The 18,620-nt window shown below is 49.7% G+C and overlaps 1 protein-coding gene across 6 annotated transcripts in view; it reads right to left on the bottom strand.

Moving 5' to 3' along the window:
- The window catches only part of TP53BP2 (tumor protein p53 binding protein 2), a 54,271-nt gene that overhangs the window by 8,952 nt on the left and 26,699 nt on the right, over window positions 1–18,620 (bottom strand). For all 6 annotated transcript variants that reach the window (XM_032393928.1, XM_032393930.1, XM_032393934.1 and 3 more), the window contains exons 3-14: window positions 17,984–18,097; window positions 15,035–15,117; window positions 11,809–11,910; window positions 9,527–9,701; window positions 8,508–8,689; window positions 8,030–8,194; window positions 7,571–7,799; window positions 6,316–6,420; window positions 5,661–5,809; window positions 4,454–4,913; window positions 2,542–3,317; window positions 229–366 (exon numbers count right to left, since the gene is read on the bottom strand). In XM_032393928.1, coding sequence (XP_032249819.1) covers window positions 229–366; window positions 2,542–3,317; window positions 4,454–4,913; window positions 5,661–5,809; window positions 6,316–6,420; window positions 7,571–7,799; window positions 8,030–8,194; window positions 8,508–8,689; window positions 9,527–9,701; window positions 11,809–11,910; window positions 15,035–15,117; window positions 17,984–18,097 — 2,678 coding nt within the window. The remainder of the gene's footprint in view (window positions 1–228; window positions 367–2,541; window positions 3,318–4,453; window positions 4,914–5,660; window positions 5,810–6,315; window positions 6,421–7,570; window positions 7,800–8,029; window positions 8,195–8,507; window positions 8,690–9,526; window positions 9,702–11,808; window positions 11,911–15,034; window positions 15,118–17,983; window positions 18,098–18,620) is intronic.

Genomic DNA, 18,620 nt, shown 5'->3' with positions numbered 1-18,620 from the left:
CCCTGGGGAAAACCGCACTTCCACGTCACCCCAAACCCCACAGTCACCTCAGCGCAGCCCCGTGTGTGAGCCTGTGTGAGCCTGTGTGAGCGCGCTCCCCGTCCCTGCCTCCCTCCCCTTCCCTCCCTCCCTCCGCATCTCTCCCTCCACACCTCACCCCCACCCCCCCTAGAGGAGCTTCCTAAGCAGAGGAACGTTGTATTCAAGAATCTACGAATCCAATCATACCTCATAAATAATTCTCTGTACAAGGTCAAATTCTCCCTCCAAAGACGAATCTAGAAGTAAAGCAAGGGGGTTGAACTTCACCCTCATCCCATGGGCGATCCTTTCCGAACCAGTTTTACGCAAGTTTGTCCTTTTGCCCTGTGGAAGAGAGGCAGGATGTAAGAACCCCGATGGCAGCGAGCAGACCTCGGGAAGAGGAGGAGGAGCATCTCAGCTGCGGAAGTAAAAGGACATTTAAAAATCTCTATCAGCACATTTTATTGACATGCAACGTTACCCAGAGATGCAGCTAAACCACAATACGCAGCTTACTGAACACACACGCCGCGAGGTCACGTGGGAGTGACACCACAGCTGGCCTTCTGTGGGGCGTAAAATCAGCCGAGACTGGTCTTCAATTCCCTATCTGATCAAGGTTGGCAAAACTCACACAATTAATCCAGGCAAAGGCACACTCAGAGTTATCGTGGCTAATGTTTAATGCACTCGTGGACTCCTCACAGAAACCCTGTGAGCCCATTCTACAGATAAGGAAGTTAAGGCACCCAGCCAGGAACACCAGAGCTGGGATTTAAATCCAAGTCAGCTGGCTTCTCCAAATACCTTCCTTTCAACCACCTTCCTCGGGGGAAAGCCCATAATTACGGGAACAATACATATTATCAGCCTGTCTAGGTACACTAACGAGAAACCCTTCCAGTCTTCAAATACTACCCCTATCTTATAGTCAGAATTTGACTATCCTCCAAGATCCACAAGCAAATTAGTCAAGCCCTTCGACTATTACAGCAAAACTGTTAAAACTGATCTAACAACCCATCGAGTAAGTTTCCTACACGTGCCCAACAAAATGGAAACGTTTCCTGGGGCACACTGTGCTACGCAGCCTGGTCCTTATTTTATTTCGGAAGCGGAAAACTACCGAGGTTTAGAAAACATCAAGTGGCCGTCGCTCCATTTCACAAACGTGCGACAACTCAACTGCTGTTGTTTCTTGGAAACAAGAAGTGTAAACGTTATGTGGCCATTCACAGGCAGGGGCCCTGCGCACGCTCGTCAACAGGCCCAACACACGCGCTTCGGTCCCACTCGAAGCCAGACCAGGAAGACACTGGACCCACAGTCTCCTGTCCCTGGAAGCGTGAATCATTTGGACTTGACGACCAAAGGAGGGGACACAGCAAACACAGGTGTGATTCGTCTCTCCTTCCCCCAAGGTCAGCGCCAGCCAGAGAGAGCCCCGAGCCAGGATGGACAGGACACAGCGCCGTTTCCAGGGCCAACCTCCATTTAAGCCTTGTCCCCTAGAATCCAGCGCGTGCTGTATAAAACTTGTAAGCAAACGTCCACAGTAACCAGCAGTCACAACAAATCGGGATGATCATTATCTCTGAACACCGTTACATCTCAAAGATGCAGTAAGGGATCAAACATATAAAGCACTTTAAAAAGATCCCTACAACATGCAGTTTTGCTTTGGTCTTTAAAATTCATGGTTTGGCATCCTACAGAAACAGCGTGATGCCAATTACACCTGAAAAGGTCAACTTTATTTAAGGACACCCTGGGATTTTGATCCTCTCTGACTTCAAAGGGACACGACAGACTCGCAAACAAAGGCATAACAATCGCAAGGCATGTGTGCCCAAGTCAACACACGCACAGCCTGGGAGGAAGGGCAGCCGGGGCTGGAGGGCACCTCAGGGGTCCCCTGCACGGTAGGAGAGGAACAGGCTCGTCCTGTCCGCATCGGTCCCAAACCCTCCCAAGTTTATCAACGTTGGAAGTTTGAGGATCCCCCGCAACAGTTCATTAAAGATACACGTCACTGTGGGGGGAAGAAGAGTGTGAAAGAGTGACGTCACCGGAGAGAAAAGGGCACCGTCTGCCTGATTTCACAGAGCTGGTTGAGTGAGGGAGTTTCCGAGCCAGGTCTTCCCCTTCCCAGCCTCGCCGGCCTCCCCAGCAAGGACTGCCCTCAGTGGCGTGTGCTTTGTATCGTAAGAACCCAGCTCTGCCTCTTCACAAAGAGAAGGGTTCTTCCTAAATAATAAAGATGTTCTTTATCCCGAATCTACCAAATTCTTATAATACTTCTGAGATCTACCGAGCGCTAAGGGGGCCATAAAATAAAAGGAAAACTGTAGACATGTCGGCGACCACGGGCAATTCACACACAGACCATCTTTTGCAAATGGCCCTGAGAATGTGCACATTTCCCTGGGTCTTGAGAGTCAACCACCTGGAAGTCTTTGACAAGTTCAGGGGGGGAGGGGGGCTCCTGAAAGGACCACGAGACACCACGTTACTTACAGGAGGCAGGGACACCTGCCCCGTGATTTCGGGTGGACGCATGCTGCCCAAGTCTTCTCCCGGCCCTTCTGGCTCCCCAGATGGGTACGGCGGGGGCGGGTATGGGGGGTACTCCTCCAGGTACACTTCCAGCAGATGGGGAGCCTCTGCACTTGGTTCTTCCACACTGTTCTGGAAATCTGGGCTGCTGTCTGGGACTCCTTCGGGCACATAATCGAGGCCGGGGGAGAGGGCTGGCGTGTCACTGCTCTCGGAACTGGCGCTCCCCACGTCCTCTGGGGACACTGGCTCAGGAACCAGAGAGACCGCCTCCTTCTCTGGCTCCACGTGTAAATACGGATTCTGGATTTCTATGGGGCTTTCGGAGTCAGCCGCCACTGACGTCGGCTTGGACGGATACGAAGGGACGGAGATGGTCTCCATGGCAGCGATGGTGGTCCTCTGGTACAGAAGTTTCTGGATATTTGGCCCATTCGGACCCTCTGGCTCTGTAATCGAGCTCCGTTTCTTGAGCGGCCGCGGCGCGTTGGACAGTTTCTTCCGCAAGGCTTCCAGGTCGGCGTCGCTCTGGTTTCGGTAGGGGTTGGACAAGAAGGGCAGCAGTTTGGTCGGGCTGAGTGGCCGAGGAATTCGTTCGTTCTCGTGGCTCTCCTGGCCTGAGGACATGGGCTCCGCGTCGGGCTCGGGACTGCCGGGCTTGCTCTGGCCGCTGGAATACACGTTCTCCGGGTGCTGCTGCTGGCTCTGGGCGGCGGCAATCACGGGCTTGCCGTATACTGATTGGAAACGGAAACAAAGCCCTGATCAGGATTAAATCAAACCAGCAAGTGATAGACACAGGGCACAGTAATTAAAGCCTCCTTTAACTTCAGTTACTACACAGCACCCTGCAACACGACTCATTTTTAAAAACAACAAAGGACAAAGCAAGGCTTCCATCTCCGCACAGTAAACTTATCACAGAATGAAAACCCTCACTGATGGGAACGTGCACCATTATTTTATGTACCGTGCAGAAAAACGCTGCTATTGTAACTATAAGAAATCACCGGCTGTAGCATACAAACTTAAAATGTCAAAATACAAAAATGTAAAAAAGCAATGGAAACTGGCAATCTTTCCTGCATCTAGATTAAAACTAAACATGCACCGCCCTCTCTTTCCTCGTCTCAAAACTAAATCACTGGGGGAAATCGTACTTGGCTTACAACATTATTAAGAACCACTTGTATTTACCGAAACTATTCCCCTTATCATTCTGATTCTATCAAAACTACCCAATTCACAAATTACTGCATCAGGCAGTCTTCACTGAAGCCGACACTCAGCCGCGGCACGTGTGTAAATTCTTTGTTGTCTGGTTACTTGCGGGACATTTCAGGGCACAATTACATGCTGATTTCATGACCAGAAAAGCAACCTTATTCAATTAAAACAGGATGAACTTGATTCTAGTTTTAGAAACGAATGACTCTTAAAAAGAACCTAAAAGATTACCAGACTGTAAGTCCTTCTAGGTTTTTATACCTAACTAGCAGCTGTGTCCTCATCAGAGCGTGAGCTCTACAGACACACGGGGCAGCTGTCCCGTCGTCCGCCCCCAGGAGCACCCGGTGAACCGAACCCCGCGGTGAGGACCGCGTGCGCCTCACTCACGAGGAGCTCCCGGGGAGTGGGGGCCAAAGGCACGCGGCCGCCACAGTGCATAAGGCTGTGTCTACGCCGCAGGTTTTCTCCATCTGGGGCGTTCGCTTACTACTACTTGGCATTGAGCAGAAACCTGTTTCAGCCCCCAGGTAAGAAGCCTTAGAACAAAAGCATCCGTCAGCTTTGCTGTTCGCCGACAGGTGACCGCTCTGGCGCAGGACTTGGCCGCCTCAAGTGCCGGTGGAGACGAGACCCGGAAGCTCACCGGTCGAGAAGTGCGGCCCTCTGGAGTGTGTCTTGGTCAGCGCGCTCTGCACGGCCTGCTGCAAGCTCTTTCCGGGAGCCTGATGCTGTGTGTACATGGAGTATATGGAGCTCGCTGCCACGGTCTGGGGTTTTCGCAAGGGCGGGAGAGGGGTGTCTTTGGAAGGCTGAGGAGTGAAGGGCCGGACGGCGGCGGCGGGGGGGCTCTCTTGCTTCCCAGCTGGAGACAGGGCCTGGCCCTGGCCAGCCGAGGGTGCGCCGGGGGCCACCACGACCCTCTGCTGCTGCCCCGTTTTCGGTTTGTTTCCCACGGACACAAGAGCTGCTGACAACTGCTGAGGGTTTCCATCCGGCTTCATGTCTGATGCTGACTGATTTGTTTGCCCAAAATAAGGCAAATTAATCTGTTTTGGTTTTGACGGAACAGGAGGTGGTACTTTAGCCACATTTTTATTTGCGGCCTGAAACACACACACATACAAAGCAGTTAAAACACTGTCCAAATGGGTACACAGCATGTTCTAGATAACCGAATTCTGCAAATATAAGTGTACGCTGAGAATATCAGCTCTACGTTTTCAAGTCATTAAAAACGTGTAGGTTTCTGCCCTGAACTACATTTGATTAAGGAACCTGAGGAACGCACTATGATTCCCGCCCCGGAGGCCTCTTCCCTGTCACCAGCTCCCACGCGGGAACCAGGGGTGCCCGCTCGGGGACTTTAACTGCCACTTCACATATTCACAGACGGCCCCAATAACCCAAAATCATCCTCGCTCACGAGAACATCACAGCACTGTGGTCAAAACACCTAACGGGGAGCAGGCTGCCATCACCCACTGCTCAAAGGCTGGGATCCTAACGGTCACAGAAGATTCACCACCAAATTGTTACTGACACAACCTCGGCTCCAGATTCTGAAGACACAAGGTCGCTGGGTAGCACAAATACGACGTGCTTCAGCGCACTCCTAGTTCCCACAGAATCACACAAAATGGGAGCCAACAGCAAGTATGGCAGCCTTTCTCCCATACGGTGTGAGACCACAAATACACTCAAGCTGCAGAATTCAAAATGACAGAATTCTGTTTTCTAATCTTCCAGAAATACTTTGGTTTTCCCTGCTCTCCCTCAACACGACAGCCTCTCTCTCCTAAGGAGCACACACAGAATTACCACTGAATGTTAAACTGAGCCATTCTTCGCACCTGCGCATCCCGCAAGATGTCCTCACTGCTCTGGTTTTTCCTCAGAGCCCCAAAGGGGGACGGGGCGGCAGACTGGTCCACCGTGTCAAACATCGAAAAGGGGCGCACTTTCTTCTCCTTCTCCCTCAGAGGAACCTCTCCATCATCAGCTGAAGACAGAAAAAAAGCACATGGACATTCAAGCCATTCATAGTAAGACTTCTTTTTTCACATAGAAGGTTTTCTCTCCTCAATCGCTTTGAAACCCTGCACCCAAGACATGCTTCCCTATTTTTAATTAAGCTCACTGGAGAATAGCCCGGATGCTACAATGCGAGAACTTTAACTCCGCAGCTAAACGAAGGTGTTCTGGAAATGAACACTGTTCCCCAGGCTTACCACACTAGAAAACAAACTAAAGACGACTGAGGGGACACCTGGGTGACACAGATGGTTGAGCATCCGACCCTTGGTTTTGGCTCAGGTCATGATCTCATGGTTGTGCAATCGAGCCCCACATGGGGCTCAGCAGGGAGTCTGCTTGAGATTCTCTCTCTCCCTCTGCCTCTGCCCCTCCCGCTCATACACTCTCTCTAATAAATAAATCTTAAAAAAAAAAAAAAAGAAGAAGAGAAAGAGTGCAGGGCGCCTCTCAGATGCCAGAACAGAACCCCACCTTGGTCAGGGGCACCCCCCGAGCTCACAGGCACAGAGGCTTGGCTCGCAGGAATGTCTGCACTTAGGGGGCTCCAGTCGGGGCCGAGTGGATGGATTTTAGAGCCTAGAATGCAGGAAAACAAACACGGTAACCCGGCACGTTAAAGAGATTTTTTTTTTTTCCCCGTTAAACTTACTTAGAAAATATTAGACTTCAGATTTCTAATTTAAACTTACTGAAACAAATTTACGATTAATTGTAGTAAACAGAAAATCTGCTCGAACCAGGGAGGATACCCTGCTTCTTACTGGTACAAAACCGTCACTGTCATCATCAGAAAACAACTTCCAGTTTCGCAGACCAAGGGCTTCAGGGCATATCTTACGCACCAGTGACGCACACACAACAAAAAGGCAGAAATGTGGACGCCGACCAGTCCCACAGGTGGGCGCGCTCTGCGCGGGTTTTCTCTACACAGATAGGGAAGCGTCAAAGCCCTAGCTCTGTCCTAACAGGAACAAAACAGAAGCAGTTCTTCCTGCAATGAAATCCAGACCCGGTGGCTCTATCGCTTCACACTGGTAATTACGGCAAAATAATCACAACTGTAAAGCTAGCCATCTTCTGCATGTGACAGTGACTGGCTGCTATTTCTTCTTGCAGGGGTCTGAAAGAGGACGTTTTCGTCCCGCTTCTCCTACAAGCCTCCCTTCATCTACAACTCCTGTCCCGAAACTCTGGCTCGCACCTCCCCACACACCGAGGACTACACGGCGCCAAGACCACTAACACAAGGCGCTTCTGTTATGGTCACTGTGAGCTTCCAGAAGGTTCACCTTCATTCTACAAAGTGCTAGCAAGCAAAGTCTCCTGCGTAAGCACGTACGCACAGCGAGCACCACCCATCAGCAGAATGCACTCACCGGCTCGCCTTCTGTTAAGATGACACCACTACCACGTACGCGGTGTTTTCACACAAAAGGAAAAGGGGTCGAGTTATTAACATCAGATAAAAATGTCCTCATTAACAAGAAGGAATTCAAAACTACCTTCATTGCAGAAATATCATGTTTCATCTCATTTCCCAAACAGAACTGCATTATTTAGCGTTAAGAAACGTATCACAGCGCTAGCAAAAACCACAAGGAGATTCTCAGGATTTAAACATGAACAAGGGAGAGAAATACATTTTTTTAAAACCCCAACCTGGGGGTAATGACGGTGAGGACGGGGAGAATACACTGTGCGAGGGGCTGGAAGTGACCCGTTTTACCTTTAGTCTGGGAGGCGGCCCCAGATCGCATGTTGGGCAGTGTGTGTACTTTGAGCGGCCCTTCCGGAGCCTGCGTGGCCAAGGAGCCATCCGGCAGAGCGGGCTTCACCACAAGTTCGGGCCTCGAAGGGACGCGGGGCATCGTGGACGACTGGATGTAGGGGCCCACCGCAGCCACGCGACTAGGCGCCGGCAGCCCTTGCGGGGGCAGGTTCCCATCAGATGAGACCTTAGGGAGAGGCACGGGAGCGTGACGAGTCTGACGGCATCCCAGCCAGAAGAGGCCGTGACACTTGCTCATTAGTTTCAGGGTCTCGCCCCCCACGTATAGGAGACGCCGCAGACCAGCCCCCCCGGCCGGAGCGGCGGCCCTTGCTCTGTCCCGAGCAGGAGGCCCTCTGCCCAAAGGGCACCCGGGCGCGGCGCACGTGACCCGCGGGGCAGCCAGCGGCCACCTACCGGGAGGCTCTCCTTGTGCTGCAGTGCCGCCTTCTTCTTCCACAGCCGGTCCCGCAGCTCATTAACTCGCTTGTCCATGGCCGCCACCTCTGAATTGCGCTGGTTCAGACACTCGCGCTGCTGCTGCAACTTGGCATTCTGCTCCTGATTCAACGTGTTCCGTAACTGAATAAAATGGGGGGGAGCCGAGGGGCAGGAAGAAAAACTTCTCAGATAATCACATGCTTGACTATTACATAATTCCTAAAGATGTACAGTCCCTCCACCTGTCCACACTTCCATCTTATGGTTTAAAACTGTTAGCCCACCAGCTGCGGTCATAAGGAATGCCGCCAATTTCCTGTATCAGGTGCTCTTAAGTTTATTCTGGACTCTCTGGGGTTTAGGTCCCCCCCACCCCCCACTTTAAGGAAAAGAAACCGAAATCCCGCCCTGGCAGCCACTTCCGTGGCGATTGTGCCCCTGGAGCGGGCCGCACCTGCAGCTCCTTGTAGAGCCGGTCGAGCTCAGCCGCGGCGGAACGGCTGTCGTGCCGGCCGTCCATCCTGCCGTTCTTGAGCATCTCCAGCTGTCTGGTCAGCCCCTCCACTTTGGACACGGCCAGAACGAGCTCCCTCTGCTTTTGCTGGAACAAACTATTCATTTGCTCAATCTCCTCCACTAGAATGAGAACGAGAAAAGCAACAACAGTTGAAAAGAAAAATGAGAAAGGAGCACTCCCAGGCAACCGGGCTTTACAACAAACTTCCTAACAAAAAGTACAGACGTTTTTCAGAAATGTCCTAGAACCAACCTATTTCTTTTACAAGCAACTGAAATCCACAGAGACATTTCTAAATGTCCATGCCTCCCTCTGAATAGATCTCTAGCAGAATTTGTGTTATAAATATTATTAAGCTCCAGATTTTAGAAACAATGAAATTTACTTAGAACTTTTAACCTCAGTTTTACAGTGGTAGAGGCAGCTATTAAATCACAAAAATTTTAATTAAAATGGCATTATAACAGAGGGACCTATTATATGAATAAAAATCTTTGCCTTCATCAAATTTTCAGTCAAAAGTATTTAGAAAGAGGAAAAAAATAAAAACCCTACTAGTACATTTTTCCAAAGGTAACGTGAAAACCTTGTCTTAAACACCCAGCAGCAAAGGGCAACCCTCTCCTGTTCGGGAGCTTTGTACTATCACTCAATAAACTTTGCTTTGCTGCCCACCAAAAAAATAAAAATTAAATTAAAATATAATGAAACACCCAGCAGCTAAATCCAATTCACAGGCACCAAGAGCATTAAAACTGCAGGGAATCAGGCTTTGAAAAAGCTTGATTCTAAAGTTGACTACACGCACAGCCTCGGCTTACTGTCACTCAGCACGCAGTGCTCTAAGTGCCCGGTACCCGCGTCTCCGCGTCTGCCCAGCTCCCCCCACACACACACACACCCGCGTCCCCCCGCGGAGCCTCACGCGCTGGCAGGGCCCTGCGGGAGCGGCTCACCAAGTCTGCCGTTGCTCAGCCTCTTCTGCTCCACGTGGCCCTTCAGGGCGCGCACCTTCTTTAGCTTAGCCTCTTGGTTCTCAGCCATCTCCTTCAGCCTCTTGAGCTTCTCCTGCTCAGCAGCTTGTTGCTGCTGACGCTGATCTTGCTGTTTCAAAAACTTTAAGCGCTGTTCCTAAAGATGGAAGCCATCATCAGGCCTACCCTTTTCAACAGGTGTATCACAGCCCCAAACGAACCCCAGCACAGCCGAGAGGCTGAGGTGGGGGGCAACCAGCCATCCTGCATGCCGCCCCTGAACCACCTTGGACAGGAGTGAAAGACACAGCCTCCAGGCCCCAACCTGACTTTCTCTTGGGGGAAAGACCCAGGAAGGAGCAATTTTATTCCCAGTGGTTCCTCTGCAGCAGGTGAACAGTGACTCCACAGCTGGTTCTCGTGAGGGGCAGCTATGAAGTTAGGACAAGCTCACGCGGAAACGGGAGGCACTCACTATAAAGGCGGCTTTGCAGTCAGATTTGGACTCACAACCCGAGCTCTGAGACCCTCACCAAGGACACGGGTCGCCTTCTTCGGCTAAAAACAGGGTGATGGAGAGCCTCATAGGGCCACGGTGAGGAGTAAATGAGATGTGAAGGGCACAGAACCTTAGATAGCTAGCATACACTCAGCACACACACTTAGCGAAGAGCTGAAGAACCCTCAGCCCTCAGAAACCTACAATGTAACATTCTGTTCCTAGTCTGCCTTCGGCTCAGGCCATGATCCCGGGGGCCTGGGATCGAGTACCATGTCGGGCTCCCTGCTCGGCGGGGAGTCTGCCTCTCCCTCCCTGCTTGTGCTCTTTCTCAGTATCTCTCTCTCAAATAAATAAATGAAAACTTCAAAAAAAAGTGAGTACCAGAGCCACACAATTTATAATCAAGGGTACACTTCTCAGATTAATATGCCTGAAACATAAATAACACAAAAACAGTTTCAAAATAAGACCCTGAGGTTAAAGATGTATTCTATTACTCAGCCTTTTTACTTCCAATTTATGTCCCTGATACTCAAGAAACAGTGCATCAGCATCACAAGGGAGCTTGTCAGAAACGCACAATCTCGGGGCGCCTGGGGGGCTCAGTCGTTAAGGTCTGCCTTCGGCTCAGGTCAGGATCCCAGGGTCCTGGGATCGAGCCCCACATCAGGCTCCCTGCTCAGCGGGAAGCCTGCTTCTCCCTCTCCCACTCCCCCTGCTTGTGTTCCCTCTCTCGCTGTATCTCTCTCTGTCAAATAAATAAATAAAATCTTTAAAAAAAAAAAAAAAAAGAAAGAAAGAAATGCACAATCTCAGACCCCAGCCCTACTGAACCAGAATATGCATTTTTAACACAACCCCGAGGGGATTCATTCGCATGCACATTCCAGTTTGAGAAGCAGTGCTACTCCACCTGATTTTGAAAATGCTGGTGCCTGGCGTCAGAGACAGAAACGGACCCACGGGAACCCGGCGAGTGTTACATGGAGGCCACGGGGCATGCTGCCGGGGACCCTGCACCACAGTCCACCCCGGCTCCGGTGAACTTACAGTCACCCTGGGCGTGGTCCGCTGCAGACACGGGTGTTCAGCCCAGGGTGGCGGGTGAAAGCCAGCCCGCCACCCGTTTTCATACATCACACAGCCACCCACGAGCTTACGTCTGTGGCAGCTTTTGTGCCACGACCGCGACGCTAAGAAGCCTGCAAAGCCCACAGTACTGACCACCAGCCTTTACGGAGGAAGTGTGGGGACATCTGGGTCAGACCACGGCCTATGGCTGGCGGGAGAAACAACAGGGAGACTGGTGTGGACGGTAACGGAGAGGCCGAGATGAGGATTAGTCTGTGGGGGCAGGATGTCTCAAATAAAGGCAAGCAGCCTGTTATCGGTGCCACACGACAGAAGGGGACAGTGTTAACACTGGTCGACGTCACAAGTAGGAATTCAGGATGAGGCTAGCCCAGAGCAGTTCCCTCTAGCAAAGTCGGAGGGTTCTTTAGGCCTTTCCTGTTTTCCCAAGCACGACATAACGTGGTTAACTGTGATCAGAACCAGGGGTCAGGAGATCCTGAGCAACTGGGATGATGTAAGGATTTCTACAAAATGCTGTGGTAAAGAGAAGAAAGCGCCACAAAGCAGGTAACCTGTGGGTTGACAGGATCAACCTGTATCTTGAGGTCACCGGCTTAACGGGGTGGCACGGAGACAGCTCTACACACGCACCCACAGAGGGGCCTGTCCAGTCCTTACAGGACCTCACCTTCGTCGCCAGCATTTGTTGCTGGGCCTCGATCTGCTGCTGCTGGCGAGAGGCCATTTCCTGAAGCTCGGCAAGAGTCAGATCCATCCTGGGGCTGTGAACCTACGCGTGAGAACACAAAGAATCCAGCTGCAAGACGAGCATGGACAGAGACCCCTCCCTCAGAAGTGTGGAAGCTTCCCCTGAGCCCCTCGGGACACAATTAGCCAGTTTTCTTCCATAACATGAAAGAGACCACTAATTTTTATATTAATATCCCCACAATGACTTATTAAGTTTCAATGGAAGACATACTAATACACAGACCAACACTCTTTTAAGTTATAAATGTAAAAATTAAACAGTCTCAATAGTCTGTGACTGAAATGGAACAATTTAGAATTACCTTGTTCTGGACTGAATTTTATTAGAAAAATAACGCTGGATCACACTAAATATGATATTGACGCACTGGCAGCTAACCCAGAATATAGGCATCGGAACGACCTTTAAAAATACTGCACTAGCATCAGGAAATTCAAGACAAATGGAGTTATCAGAACAAACAAGACGTCTACTCTGTTCAGCATGGCCCATGGTGTTCTAGCCAGTGCAGAAGGGCAAGAAAAAGACGTGAGCTGCACCCAGTTTGGAAAGGACAGACAACACAGTCATCCGTGAGGAAAATGGTGTGGAATCCACAGAGGAGCTACCAGAACTAAGAAGTTTTTAGCAAGATTGCAGGATAAACGATCCTTATGCAAAAATCCACTATATCTCTTATGTTAACAACTAGAAATGTAAAAAAACTTTAAATACCATTTACAGTAGCATAAAACCCACAAAATACTGAGGAATAAATTTACCAGAAGATGTACTAGACCCGCACCCTGGAAACCTGTAGCCCCGAGAGAAAAGAAGGCCTGAATGAACGGCGGTAAAGCGTGGTGCTCAGTCACACCATGTTCCTCACACGACCTGACTACACGACTTAGCTTGCCTCGGGGCCCAACACAGGTAGTGCTGATCTCAAGCCAGAAGAGCAGAGAGCACAGACAGACCAGGCAACCGACTTCCGACAGAGGTACGAAGGCACTGAAGTGACAAAGAGTCCTTTCAACACACGGCTCCATCAACTGGATACCCATCTATCCATGGACAAAACTTGAACTATCACATCCAAACGGATCATAAAATGCAAATGTAAAGTAACAGTACAAAACTTCTAAATTGAGCAATTATACTTTACCAAAATTAAGAACAAGCCACAGACTGGGGAAAATATTTGCAAATCATATACCTAATAAAGGACCTGGATCCAGAATATGGAAGAATTCTCGAACCCAGTACTAAGAAAGCAAACAAACCAACAAAGAAAAATATGAACAAAAGATCTGAACAAATACCTCACCAAAAAAGATAACACGACTCACAAATAAGCTCATGGAAACACACCAACATCATCGGGCATTAGAGAAATACACACTGAAGCCTACTCGCCCAAATTGAAAGGACTGACCCTACCAAATGTTGGCAAGGATGTGGAAAACCTGGAACTCTGATGAAAATGTAAAATAAAACAATCACTTTGGAAAACAGTTTGGCAGCTTTTTTTTTTTTTTTAAAGATTTTATTTATTTATTTGACAGAGAGAGACAGTGAGAGAGGGAACACAAGCAGGCAGAGTGGGAGAGGGAGAAGCAGGCTCCCCGCTGAACAGAGAGCCCGATGCGGGGCTCGATCCCAGGACCCTGGGATCATGACCTGAGCCGAAGGCAGACGCTTAACGACTGAGCCACCCAGGCGCCCCTGGCAGCTTCTTAAAAAGTGAACGCACACCTGCCACGTGACCCTGCACCCCACTCCGAGTATTTACTCAAAAGAAATAGAAGAATATGTCCATACAGAGACTTGTACCCAAATATTCATTACCGCTTGATACGGAGTGACCAAAAGCTGAAAAACAACCCCCATAACCATCAAGAGAGAAACGGATGAACAAGCTATATCTGGACAAGCAAAGGCCTCTCAGCAATAAAAAGGAACCAACTACTGATACACATGAGATGGATCGAAATAATGATGCTGAGCAAATTCAGACAAAAAGACTATATACTGCATGCCTCCGTGTATGTAAGATTCCAGAAAATAAAACTAATTTGTAGTGACAGAAAGTGGACCCCCCAGAGGGTCCCTGAGGATGGGGAAGAGGCAGAAGGACACGAGGGAGCTCTGGGGATGATGGATATCCTCACTACCTTGGCTTCACAGGTGTATGTGCGTGTGAAAACTGACCAAATTGTGTACTCAAACCATGTGCCGTTGTGATAGGTCAATTATACTTCCATAAAACCCAGTGAGGGGACAGATACAGTGTCAAGATGCACGCAAATCCTGTCAATGGCTAAGACCAGGTTTTGGTCACACTTATAGGAGCTTTTCATCCCTGTAGGAAAACTGTAGGATCTCAGAAGAGAAACAAGGAGAATCTGGGGAAAGGCAGAACACGAACAAATGGCCTGGATTCTCTCATAAATTCACCCTGGATTTTGGGGAAGACGACACAGCTAATCCCTAACAGTATTAAAAATTCTGAGCTCTGAAAAGAAAATGTCTATAAGGTACCCCCCAAAGATACTTGTTAAAATTCACATGCAATAGCAAGAACATTAACATGTACTTTTTCATTTTACTAAAGTGATTATAGCAAAAAATAAAATCATAAAAAATAAATTCTCCCTTAACCTCATTCACCATTTGTTTTGCTCTGAATCTGCAGTGTATCCAGCATCTAACTGCTCTCAATAGTCAGCCAAGCAGAGATCATTAAAATTAATCCTTTGTAGGAAATACATTTGAAACAACCCTTTAAAAAGCAGGGCATGCTGGGACCTGGGCTGAAGTGTCTGCCTTCGGCTCAGGTCATGATTTCAGGGTCCTGGGATCGAGCCCCGCATCGGGCTCCCTGCTCAGCGGGGAGTCTCCTTCTCCCTCTGCCCCTCCCCCCTGCTTATGCGTACACCCACTCTCCTGTGCGCACTCCCTCTCTCCTCCCACCTCTCTCAAATAAATAAATCTTTAAAAACAGTAGAAATTAAAAAGCGGCCCTCCCTCATAACCCACTGAGCAACAAAGTAGCAAGGGCCATGCTTCATAAGCAGTGAGCAACAAAGTAGCAAGGGCAAGAGGAAAACGTTACATGAGCAGCTGCTCGACTGGCCCCCGCAGCTCCAGCACCAACACTTACCCCGTTCTCCTTCCTTCGGTGCTCACCAGGGACTTTCACACCATTTCTCTTTAAACTTGGATCCTGAGACCGTGGTCCACTCACTAAGCACAAAATTCAAAAACGATGCATTAACACTAGAGCTAGCAAATCCTGTAAGTACTGGCTCAGCTCTGAGCTCTGGGATTCTTGCTCCTGGGTATTTAAGTAGAAAGCAAACGGTAAACAAAATATTTTCTCACAGCAATGGAGTGAAGGTCTCATATCTCTGCCTGTTTTGGAAAACCTCACTTGGAACGGGGACCAGTCAGCACCAGACAGTACTGCGCGCTAACTGCTCCCGGGAGAGCCGCGAGGTGGCGGGTCCTGCACACCATCCACGCCCAGCCACCCCTCCTCGTACTCTAGCTACTCAGCGGTGAAACCAAGAACTTCCTCTGTAAGGAACAAGTGAAAATTAAATCAGTCTATCCTTGAGCTCATTAACCATGCTTGTAACTTACACAGAAAAGTAACTGAAGATAGAACAGAGGGGTTCTGAGTATCTGGTTTATTGAGAGCATTTTATGGTAATCCGTGAGTACTACGAAGTACGTCCCCGTTTATTTCAGCAAAAATTTTCCGTTTTTCTTAGCTACTGGAAGGTACTAACTGGAAAACACTGTATATTCTGTTTTGGCTAAAAAGAATTTTTCAAGTCAAAATATGGGTCTCTCAGTACCACGTGCTGCATCATAAAAGGAAAATAGTCTTAATTTAAACTGATACGTTGTTAGAAATTAACATCAAAAAGTTTTTTAAACATATGAAGTTAACCTAACCTGTACTTCCCAGAGATTAGCAAACGCATTATCTCCTAAGAAGTTTTAGATTAAAATTTCTTCTGAATTAAACATCTATTATACCTACTTAGCACAGATTCCCATGCCAATAAAGGTCTGTCCTCAGAGCCAGGTATGACACACATACCTATCTCGAATGCATTAGCTTTATTTTTAAAATACTGTTCAATTCTCTGACGACAAAGCTCAGGTAATCTGTCACATTTCTGCAAGAAAAAAAAAATCTACCATTTAGGAATTATTGATTTCCTTGCTGCCTCAAAGAGAGAGCCCTGAACCAGCTGGAGCACGTCCAGGGCATCAGCGTGGTGCCGGGAGCTTGAGAAATCGCGCATATCGGCGCTCAGCACAGGTCCTGGCTAATTGGGGACGAGAGTGCGGCAGGCCCACCCTCATCCACGGTCTGCGCGGAAAGGCTCCCACCCTGCTGGGTGGGCGGACGCTGCTGTGTCCCCGTTCAAACACCGTGTGGCACTGGTGTTTGGGACGCTGTGAACACAGCTGCATCTTCAGACTGTATTTCTCACCTTACAGACACACTGAGACGGCCCTGCTGAGGCTCTTGAATAATTTAGCCGCTACGTATACAGAAGATACGAGAACTGGGAGGTGAACAGGTCCAAGTCAGCTTCTTCCAAGAGAATGTATGCAGTAATGTCAACAAAGGACAAAATAAAAATGTGACGCAGATGCCCATTTAAAATTACAAAGGCAGCAGCTTAGGGAAAAAATAAGTGCCGATGTAAAGTAAAATCAGAGACACCAGTGATGCACATGGCCTCCGACAGGCCAGGCCACCCGAGCGCTAGCGCCTCTCCCTGCAGGAGAGTCCACACTAAGTCACGCCACTATTTAATAATTTCTAATTGCCGGCCACCATGTGGACATGTATATTAAAGCAATAAAACTGAGATGTGTTACGATAATTAACATCTGTTACCTACATTCCTGCTCCCAAGAACTATGTGCTGAGGTCACAAATCCTCAACTTCCCATTTTAAAAGTTCTCCCATTTTGAGAAATACCTAGTAATCCTGCTCAATGAGTGGCTTCCCCACAGATGTGACTGGAAACGAGGCTGCGGGGTCCCTGGGATGGCTGCACCCTCAGGGTCCAGCTTCTCCCAGCCCACCGCTCCTCCACCGCATAGCACCGATCGCCTTCTCCCTCCTTCCCTCGTCTACACACTCTGGTGAGAACCCTCAGTCCCCACAGGTGTGAGCACCTGACTCCCGTGTCCTCCGTCCCACGTGACTTCCATCCAAAGCTGGCCTCTCAGCCTCTAATTCCAGCTCATTTCATGGCCCAAATGGGGCCCTCATCACCTAGAAGTGCTCTCTCTCCCTCTGCAGTCTTAAATTCAGATGTTCTCCTTTCTGACCCTAACTTCCTCTCACTACACCTGCTCATGAGCCCGAGACTGCAGCCTCTTCCCCTGCCCTCCGTCTCCCTGCCGCCCCCCTCTTCCCCCTTCCCACCAGCTGACGCCGTCCTGCCCACGGCCTCCTCTCCCCGTCCACTAGCCCTCCTCTGAATTGGGCCAGCAAAACCCCAACCCTGGGTCAATCCAACCATCTTCTTACAACTGTCCAGGCTGCCAAGCACGGCTGGAGGGAATGCCCCCTGGTTTCGGGGTCTGTGGTCTCCCGGGGCCCCCAGCAGCCTGGCCCCCCTCGCAGACGCTCACCCGTTCCCCACAACAGCTCACGCTGGCCTCTACACCCTCCTACCTCATGGCCACCCCAGAGAAAGCCATCAGACGAGAAGCCCCTCCACCTGATCCCACAAGGCTCAGCTCTCTCTCGCTCAGCTCCCCCCGAGCGCAGGACCCTGTCTCCCGGGCTGAGGGCACACCTTCTCAGGAGCACATCCCCTCTCCCACAGTTCAGCCTCCTGCTCTAGGGACTCCTTTCCACCCGATCCTCTCCTCTTCAAACAAAATAAATCAAGGGACACTGCACCCTTTTCTCCGAGACCGTCAGGTCTTAGAAGCTGGTCTGTCCTCTCACTTCCATGTCCCTTCCTGTCCTGCACCCCTCACGTCACCTGGCTCTTGATCTCCCCCCACTCCTCCAATGTGTGCAGTCGAAGTCCACAGCTTTGCTCGGATTCACACAATGCTACCCACCTGTGTCCCTGCCGGGGGGCCGTTCATGACGAAGGAAGAAACGAACTTCACTCCTCTGACTGCCAAACCTCTGCAGAACATCAAACATCCGCTCATTATCAGCAACCGGACGTTCTAAAGGAAACAAACAGAAATCACATGATTTGCATGTACAAGAAAGAGCATTTACTATCCATCCTTCATGCAAATTCTGCTTGTAGGAAATACTGAGCATCTTAGATGCTTTCTTCTCATTAAAAGAGCCCTTAGAAATAAAGCACCACAGATTTCCCACACACACAGTCGGTGTCGACCCAGTGGGCACCGGAAAGGGGAATGCGTCTGGGCCAGCCGTCAGGGGCGCGGGAGTCTAACTCAGTGCTCCTGACTGGCCACACGCTCGCCGTTGAACTCCGGGGGTTTCAGAAGTCTCTGTAAACTACTGGCCTCTGAGGTCCCTTCTAACTCGAACGTTCTAGGGTTCTCTAAATATAAACGAGAAATTAAAAATAACTTTCTAAATAAATAGCTTAGGGGCGCCTGGGTGGCTCAGTTGGTTGAGCATCTGAGACTCTTGATTTCGGCTCGGTCATGATGTCAAGGTTATGAGTTCAAGCCCCACCATTCAAGGCTCACTCACTGCAGAGTTGGCTTGGGA

This window comes from Phoca vitulina, unplaced genomic scaffold, assembly GCF_004348235.1.
Source record: "Phoca vitulina isolate PV1807 unplaced genomic scaffold, GSC_HSeal_1.0 scaffold78, whole genome shotgun sequence".
In the NCBI taxonomy this organism is placed as follows: domain Eukaryota; kingdom Metazoa; phylum Chordata; class Mammalia; order Carnivora; family Phocidae; genus Phoca; species Phoca vitulina.
The sequence above is the reverse complement of the archived record's forward strand: the minus strand, read 5'-3'. Positions and strand labels throughout refer to the sequence as shown.